The sequence below is a fragment of the Abramis brama genome, assembly GCF_963993115.1.
Source record: "Abramis brama genome assembly, chromosome: 10".
Classification (NCBI taxonomy): Eukaryota; Metazoa; Chordata; class Actinopteri; order Cypriniformes; family Leuciscidae; genus Abramis; species Abramis brama.
Genome location: NC_139972.1, coordinates 17184913 through 17194711, shown reverse-complemented (window position 1 = coordinate 17194711; position 9799 = coordinate 17184913). Strand labels below are relative to the sequence as shown.

Genomic DNA, 9799 nt, shown 5'->3' with positions numbered 1-9799 from the left:
TTAATAGCTCGAATAAGTTGGTAAGTTGGATATTAACATTATATTGTCTAATGACATGGCTATATATTGCATTAAACCACACAATCGCTGTATGGTGCCATTCAACCAAGAGCCATGATTCGCCAATCCCAGTTATTTACTTGCTTTTCTTGTTTACACAGATAATAACTATTGTTTACGTATTCATCCTTGTGTTCATCAGAAGCCAAGAAACCAGACTGTCTTAATAATTGTCCGACAATAAATTAACAATAGAGGTCCTTCTTAACCCCCTAATCATGGTGCCGTCCAGTAGGCAAAGCGTGCCTGGGGTAAAGATGGGGCCAGCGGAGGCACGCGCTGCACTCATTAGAATCACAATAGAAAATCACTAAAGCACGAGCAACAGTTTGGAACGCGGCGCATTGTTCGCGTGTCTCCTCTGTTTACCCTTAACATGAGCGACATAACCTTCCTTTCATACTCTGTTAATGCATTTGCAAAAGGAATTTTTTACCTGCAGTTCTTTTGTGTTCCATTAACATTTCAGCAACTTGCTGTTGCATGCATGTTGTTGCGCATTCAAGTAGCTAAACTTTGATATCATGAATGCCAGTTGGGGTTATTTAAATAAACTTAATGAAAATAAATACATTAGTAAAGAAGACGATAAAACATTCTATATAGGCCTAGCCTACATTTCCATGTGTGTGTGTTTATAAATGAAGAAAGCGAAGCGCAAACAGTGCGCAGGTGCAAGGATTATCATACAGCTGTAGTGAGCGAGTGCCCCCCTCCCGGCACACGTACACACACTCTTACTGCAGAAAGCAATTATCTGCAATCTTAAATGCTCTGCGCACCCCCCACCATTTCACCCTCTTTACCAAAGACCTACAATCCAAACCCAAGATAACAAAAGAGCCCTCCGGATCTTTCCAGGGCACAATAAAGCGCTTGCCGGTTTAACGACTCACACGCGTCAGAACAATTACAGATTTTAGGGCTGAATAAAATGGGATGAGCAGATCACCCCCAACCACCCCCTTCCGCGATCGGTGACGAACATTAATTCTTAAGACGAAAACAAACTTTTGGAGAATTGCGTGGCACGCGGCATCGAAAAAATAATAAACTGTGCGTATAGTTGGTTAAAGACATTATGAGCCATTAATTCGATTTTTTTTCTCACATCCTTAAAACTATGGCAAAAGGCACAGGTTTAATAACACTCCAGACAATTGTTTATAAAAATATATATTTTTTAAAAGGGGTTTCGAATTTAGGATATTCCTATAGGCCTAGCCTAAATTTTGGGAACACAGTGTGGAGCATTTAAAAACAAAAGTGATTTGGCGTTTGAAATCATTTAGAAACCAGTGCAGTGTAAATATTTAGTTAATATTTAATTTGCTTTAAACATTAGCCTACTTTTTAAAGTTTCCAAACGCCTGTGTTATTTACAGTTTATATTGTTCTGTAATATGCCCTATATCTCTTTTACTATGAAATGAACGTAAAGCGCCATGATGCACATTTTAAAGCACTTTTTATGAGTTTTTCATTACATAAGCCACGCCTTCTCTTGGCTCGCTATTTAAACCCCACGCGCACTCCACACTCCACGAACTGACGGGTCCAAAGTCTCCTTGAGCAAGAAATCTGTTTCTCTTAGCTTTTTAAGATCCAACACAGACGACATTAAGATTTTTTAAACAGTTTTGTAGCCTAATTTAGCTTTTGCATTTGATATTTTTTTCAACTACTTTTTTTCTTTAAATCGTGGATACCACTACAAACATTCATATCGGACTACTCTTACAGTCTGCTATCGTTCAGTAGCAGACAAGAAGATCCAAAATGGCTTGTGTTTTATTAACGTGTTTTTTTATTTTGATATTAGCGCACCAGGTGAGTAGGCTATTTCACATGCATTTGAATGTAAGCCGATTCCTTTGACCAGTGTTTTCACAGTGCTAATCTTAGTCCTGTTTTTTATTTCCATAGGCTGAATCATCCGGTGTGTTTGAGTTGAAAGTGCACTCTTTCACAAGCACAAGCAGTGTGTGTAAACAGTCCAGCGACTGCCAGATCTTTTTCCGCGTTTGCCTGAAGCATTCACAAGACATCATACTGCCCGAGCCGCCGTGCACTTACGGCACTGGAATGACAGACATATTCAGCGCGGACTCCATCTCCAGCAGTGCGCATATTCGCGTGCCTTTTAATTTCAAGTGGCCGGTGAGTAGCTTACAATCAGCCTTATACGATTCACTATCACTTCTTATGTAGGCCTATGTATGCATGCATACATATTTAACAGTTTTCTGTCATTACAGGGGATTATCTCGCTGATAATCGAAGCCTGGAACGCAGAGTCTTCTGACCAGTCAACAGGTATGCGCCCTCACCTGTTTTTTTTTCTTCTTCTTTTCAGTAGTTAACAAACTTTTATTTGTTACGCCTACTTCTGTATTTAACACATATTTTACATGCATTTCAGAGAATATCAACAACATGATCAGCCGTTTGGCCACCAAACGGCGACTCGCTATCGGCGAGGACTGGTCCCAGGACGTGCATCGCGGAGAGCAAAGCCAACTGCACTTTTCTTATCGCGTCGTGTGCGATGAATTCTACCACGGCGAGGATTGCTCGGGTTTCTGCCGCCCACGCAATGATGCGTTCGGCCACTCCAACTGTGACGCCGCTGGAAATAGAATTTGCCTGCCGGGATGGAAAGGCGAATATTGCGCAGAACGTAAGTGTATTCAAAAACAGAACGTAAGTGTTTTTTCGAATGTTGTGCATTATTATGTGCACCGTAGAGATCATGAAGAAAAAAAAAAAGTGAAAAAAATCGCGGCCAAGTTCAACGGTTTCCACATAAAACTTCTAAGTTAGCTTTTGTTCACTGTAACAATAGAAGCAAAGAGCATAATTTAACAAGGACACGCGTTGAAACCTAATATGCTCTGCCTTCCGTGAAAAAGGCGGCATGTGTTTCTTTTGTGTGTCCCCCAGCTGCTTAGTTTAGTACTTAACAAATACTTGATGTGCCTGAGCCTCTAGAAGGGGGGTTGTTTTATGATGCCAGTCATTCTAATGTCCCCCTTTTTCTCCCTCTCCCTTTTAAACAGCCATCTGCTCGTCTGGCTGTAGCGAGAAGCACGGTTATTGTGAGGCCCCGGGTGAGTGCAAGTGCCGCCTCGGGTGGGAAGGCCCCCTCTGCGACGAGTGCAAGCGATACCCGGGGTGCCTGCATGGCACCTGTGAACAGCCATTTCAGTGCACTTGCAAGGAAGGCTGGGGCGGCCTGTTCTGCAACGAGGATCTGAACTTCTGCACCAATCACAAGCCCTGCATGAACGACGCCACCTGTACCAACACCGGCCAGGGCAGCTACACCTGCATCTGCAAGCCGGGCTTCAGTGGCAAAAACTGCGAGATCGAGACCAACGAGTGCGACAGCAATCCGTGCAAGAACGGAGGCAGTTGCAATGTAAGCAGCTGGTTACGACACTATACGCTTGAGTTTTGCCCCTTCTCGTCTTTGGTGGAGCTCGAACGTTAATGGCTTTTTCTTTTTCTTCTCAGGACCTGGTGAACGATTACACCTGCACATGCCCTCAGGGCTTCTATGGGAAGAACTGCGAGGTCAGCGCTATGACCTGTGCCGATGGACCCTGCTTCAATGGAGGAACCTGTACAGAAAAGGGGACCGGTGGCTACTCCTGCCGCTGTCTTGCCGGTTACATGGGCTCCAACTGTGAGAAGAAAATCGACCGGTGCAGCAGTGACCCCTGTGCCAATGGTAAGCACATTTTTATCTTATCTTTAGTCATAAATGCTAAACATTCCAGCAGTGGTGGACAGTAACAACGTATTTTTACATAGTTACTGTACTTGAGTACATTTTTCAAGTACCTGTACTTTATTGGAGTATTTTTATTGTCACCCGCTCCGAGACGTGATAGCGGTGTCCGTTTCGTGGAACAAGCTGATTCTTTTCAAATGAACCTGTTAAATCGGTTTGCAAATCGCACAGAATGATTCATTTGTGAATTGGACTGATCCGATTGCATCTGTTCTCAAGTCGACAACTCACTGATTCAAATGATCCGATCAGAGCGAGTCTCCAGTTAACAATTCACTGAATTTACAAGTCAGACTCAAAACGAGCCAAGAACGGGATCCTCGGAGATTGATTGAAATTTTAGGATTTATTATTGTAAATGATAATCATATTTAGGTCACGACTGTCAGCTGTTTGTAAATGAAATCTGCTGTAAAAGGTGAGGTGTTTAAGCCCATAGTATTAAATGCTTGAATGAAAGCAGTAGAATGGAGTATAAATTTGCAAAATAAATATACATTCATCAAACAGTACTTTTTAATACTTAAGTACGTTCAAATTCAAGTACTTTTGTACTTTTACTCAAGTGAAATTGAAAAGAAGGACATAATACTTAAGCAAAAGTACAGATACCCTAATAAAAGATTACTTAAGTACTTGATTTGTGTACTTTGTCCACCACAGCATTCCATCGTCCTCCGTCTCAGGCAACTTGCTGATCCTTCAGTTTTTGTTTTGTTTTGAGATGCATCCACAGTGCATGACGTACTAGTCAAGCTTGATAGAAAAGACGCCAGTGAGGCTCTTACACTGATATGAATTGCGAGATAGAGCTGTCATAAAGCAATAGACCTTTATCAGTCTAAATAAATCACCATTGCATTCCCAGGGGTTATAATTGCTCTGGTTTACTCCCTTGCCCTTATTCAGTTCACCTTCCCTTATTTTTAGGCTAATACGTTAACATAGTTTGTGGTTTTAACATCCTCTTTGGGTTTTTTTAAAGGTGGCCAATGTCTCGATTTGGGTAGCAGACTGACATGCAAATGCCGCCCCGGCTTCAAGGGCTCACGTTGCGAAATAAACATAGACGACTGCGCAAGCAACCCCTGCCAAAACGCAGGCACCTGCGTGGACGGTATCAACGGCTACACTTGCTCATGCACGCTTGGCTTCTCAGGCAAATACTGCAGCGTCCGCTCTGCTGCCTGCAGCCACATGCCCTGTGAGAATGGAGGGACCTGCTACACCCACTTCTCCGGGCCCGTCTGCAATTGCCCACCAGGTTTCATGGGAACACGATGCGAGTATAACGAGAAGCCCCCTGTGACCAGCCCTTCTCTTCCAGCGGCCATGGTGGTCTCATTTACTCTAGGCTTCATCACTCTCACTCTTGTGATCTGCGCCGCCATCGTGGTGCTGAGACAGATGCGACAAGACTGCAAAGTCACCTCGACCACCGTGCGCAACGACCTGGAGTCCATCAACAACCGCGTCTCCTTGAACCCGTCCTCGACACTAGGTAGAGAGAAGGAGGCTTTCCTCATTCCTGGTGGTCAGTTTAAGGTGTCCAATAAGGATGTGGCATTCAGATCTACCACCGTGGACTCTCAATCAAATTACAAGCAGAAGATGGTGGACTACAATCTGAGCATTGACGAAAAACCTACAAACAACAAGTTAGACATGTAAGTTTGTGTTCATGCTTTTTATGTTGATGGCATGTTTTTATTTGATGGCATCATATGTGCAAATCTAACGTTTATGTGTGCTTCATTTCAGGAAAAACTCTGAATCGACATTGTTAGTTCCACCTTTGAACTATCCGAAAGAGGGAGTGTATCACCCTGTGTACATCATCCCTGAACACATAGAACAATGTGTATTTGCTACTGAGGTAAGCATCTCCAGACAGTTTGATATTTATGATTTCAATGTGATGCTTTCAAAGAACGTACGTTAATAGTTTCCTTCTCTTTTCGTTCTTCTTCAGGTTTAACAGTATTTTTCTATCTGGAGTCCCTTAATCACCAGAGGGCCCGACCCCCAAAATGTTTACAGTCTTAAAGGACAAAAGGAAGACGTGAAGAGAGTATATATTATATCTGCATTATATTATTTATTTATTCATGCTGCTCAGTAAAAGGACTACTTTTTGATATGGACATTTTGCGAAGACAAAGCAAGAGACTTGAAGACTTGCATTATTTGCACTACTTTCTTTTCCTCTTTTTTTTTTTCTTTTAAATGACCCAAATAGAATCTATATATATTTCATCATATTTAAAATGTACATAAAGAACAAGGACTCTCTGGAAGAGCTGAGAAGAAACAAGGATTCATTAATCACAGAAGCCTTGAAAAGGAAGAAAACAGACATCCTGAAGTTCATCTCACTCTATAAATCACACGAAGCCCAGTCAATCAGCCTTATGGGCGAAGGAGGTGCAACTGAAGGATCTGGAACTGTGACCGTGGAGTATTTTATTATTTAAATTTTTTCGGATATGGTTCGAAATGCTATTTATAAATGGATCTGTGATGATAAGCAATCAAACTGTTTCGGCTGTGAACAAATGTCTTGGGAATCTACAGTTTATTATGGCTGTGATTTTACTTAGTGCCTCCAATGGATTTGACTATCAGTGATGTTCACTCAAACCAAACCTAATCTTGATTAAGTGCCTCGTCTTTTAATGTGTTATAGCTCAATGAAGAAGGTACTCCTTAGAAACACTAAAAAAAATAACTTTTTTAACTACAGGAGTATGTTTTTCAACGAGAAAATGACTTGGGTTCAAATTGTTTAAACAGCAGTGCATGATGGATGTTGTTGTCTACAGTTTTCATCCTGTCACCGTTCACTGCTGCCAAGCTATTTCCGACATTCCCAGGGCTCGAAAGGACCAGTGGGTTCAAACTGATAGCCTCATTATTGTCAAGATTTCCTGGTTTTGTGAACCTCTGCATTAGGGTCTTTTTCAAAAACAAAAACGTATCATCAAGAGTAGAATTCTTTCTTTTCTTTTTTCCTTTTCCTTTTTTTTTTTTTTTTTTTTGTATGTGGCATTTGTTTCCTAATATTTTTTTAAACCATTTAAACCAAAATAGATACTTTTATATTTTATATTGTCATTCTTAATTTAACAATGCAATATTGTACAAAATATTCGTACTATTTAATTGGATTGTAAATAATTTGTATTTATAAAAGATAAATGTATATATGTTTATGTATTGTGCCTTTTGTCACAAGGCCAGAAATATATATTTTTTCATACAATAAATCCTGAAATAATTTACTTTGTATCATGACTTGTTTTTCTTCATATGAAACTGATATCGGTTATTCCAGGATGGATCTATTCAGCTTTTAGTTTGAATCAGATTAGACTTGTTTTACCGCCTATGGCATAAATGCAACATCCAAAGAACTTATAAATTAATGTTATACCCTATATGATTCAAGGTTTGATCACTATTAGAAAAGGAAATTATCTAGACAGCTGTAAGTGTACAATTTTCTAGTCAAATTAATCAGAATTCTAAAATTAACTTCACTAATTCACATAAAGTAATTATTGTGTTGTATAATTAGTTTGGCAGCCAGATTTGCTGTTAGCAGCTCTGGTAAGAGCAGTGCAGATGAAGGCAGAGAAAATTGTGAAGGGTTATTAATGGTTCTCAGACAGGATCACCTGCCATTCACCCCCCATTCTTCCTCTTCCTCTATTCAAAGAGAGAAGCCGGGGCTTGAAAGGGGGGAGGGAGGATTGAGCTGCTCTCGCTCTCCCTGGGGAGCGTTGACATGTGGGCCCAGCCTGGTCTGACACCTGTCCTCACCACCAGCCCACAGACACTCAGATTTGTCTCTGTACAGAGACCCACCATTAAGATTTTCTATTTATCACACCAAAACTCTCAAAAATGTATAAATAATTATAGAATCATCCTGAGTTAACTGATCCAGAAAGGCTGCATTAAATAAATACATTTATGAAGATTTTTTTTATTTCAAATTAAAGGGTTAGTTTAATAACCCAAAAATGAAAATTCTGTCAGCAATTACTCACCCTCATGTTGTTCCAACCCCGTAAGACCTTCGTTCATCTTCGGAACACAAATTAAGAGATTTTTGATTAAATCTGAGAGCTGGATCACTCCTCCATAGGCTTCTAAGGCATTATAACTTGCTGGCCCAGAAAATGTATTAAAGACATTGTTAATATAGTCCAAGTTACTACAGTGGCTCAATCTTAAGTTTATAAAGCGACGAGAATACTTTTTGTGCGCAAAAAAACACAAAAATTCCAAAAACGACTTTATTCCACTATTCATTTCCTTCTCTCTGGGCCTTGAGTTATTTTACGTAGTGTTTTAGCGCAGCACTTCTGTGTTGTACGTCACACGCATCACAAACATGACCAGCGTCAGCCAATAGTGAGCCTACGTGTGACGTACAACACAGATGCGCTGCGCAGTTATACTACGTGAAAAGACTCGAGGCCCAGAGAGAAGGAAATGAATAGTGGAATAAAGTCGTTATTTTTTGTTTTTTTTGGCGCACAAAAAGTATTCTCGTCGCTTTATAAACTTAAGATTGAGCCACTGTAGTCACTTGGACTATTTTAACGTTGTCTTTAATACATTTTCTGGGCCAGCAAGTTCAAATCACTTAGAAGCCTATGGAGGAGTGATCCAGCTCTCAGATTTAATCAAAAATATCTTAATTTGTGTTCCGAAGATGAACGAAGGTCTTACGGGGTTGGAACAACACGAGGGTGAGTGACAGAATTTTTCATTTTTGGGTGAACTAATGCTTTAATGCTGTTATTTTTAACTTTCTATTCATCAAACAAACATATTATGCAGAACAACATTGATAATGGTAAGAAAATATTCTTGAGCATCAAATCAGCATATTAGAATGATTTCCGAAGGATCATGTGACACTGAAGACTGATAGTAATGATGCTGAAAATTCAGCTTTGCCATCACAGGAATAAGTCATATTTATATTAATATAGAAAACAGTTGTTTTAAATTGTAATAATTTTTCACAATACTACTGTTTTTACAGTATTTGATTGGCTTAAAGGAACACTCCACCGTTTTTTCATATTAAACTATGTTATTCCCTTAACTAAGATGAGTTGATACATACCTCTCTCGTCTCAGTGCGTGCACTCAATCGCTCTGGCACGCGGCGACACTTTGATAGCACATAGCTTAGCCCAGTTCATTCATTAGGGACCAAACAGAGATTAAGTTACTTCACTTCAACTTCAACTCGGCGCAGTAAAAAGTCACGTTGGTTCTAATGACAGAAGTGAGAGCGAGAGGGGGAGAGGATTTTTCAGGCGTGACTTTTTACTGCGCCGAGTCGAAGTGCTCCCAGTGCTATTCCGCCATACATTAAAGTTATCCTTTTTACTCGCTTAGAAAAGCACCACGTTTTATTTTGTGTAACCCTTCCTTGTTCGTGTGTAACTACTCGTGTAACTGTACTTAAATAGGGAAAACGTGGAGGTGTTTGGTCGCTTCTAACTTCATCTCTGTTTGGTTCCTAATGAATGAACTGGGCTAAGCTAAGTGCTATCAAAGTGTCGCCGCGCGTCAGAGCGATTGAGTGCACGCACTGAGACGAGAGAGATATGTATCAACTCGTCTTAGTTAAGGGAATAACATAGTTTAATATGAAAAAACGGTGGAGTGTTCCTTTAAGAGACATCTTTCAAACAAATTTTTTACCAAACCTTTTTTAAATGATAGTGTAAGTGATAACATGCTTTCTTGTATTTTCATTTAATGGGTTAGTTCACCCAAAATTGTCATTCCAAATCCGTAAGAACTTCGTTCATCTTTGGAACACAGGAGACTCTTCTGTGTCAGTCTCCTATGTTGTAACCACACTGCAGCGCTTCCGTGTTCTACGTCAGAACGCAGATGTCAATTGGCCGAGGC

At 40.4% G+C, this 9799-nt stretch overlaps 1 protein-coding gene across 1 annotated transcript; it reads left to right on the top strand.

Moving 5' to 3' along the window:
- The first annotated feature begins 1603 nt into the window (after positions 1-1603).
- On the top strand, positions 1604-7142 carry dlc (deltaC). The gene is made up of 9 exons (XM_084125337.1): positions 1604-1890; positions 1987-2220; positions 2319-2376; positions 2483-2740; positions 3120-3481; positions 3577-3793; positions 4842-5523; positions 5618-5732; positions 5829-7142. Exons 1-9 carry the CDS (start codon positions 1840-1842, stop codon positions 5832-5834), a joined length of 1983 nt encoding a protein of 660 aa, XP_083981463.1. The 5' UTR covers positions 1604-1839; the 3' UTR covers positions 5835-7142.
- The last annotated feature ends 2657 nt before the right edge of the window (positions 7143-9799 follow it).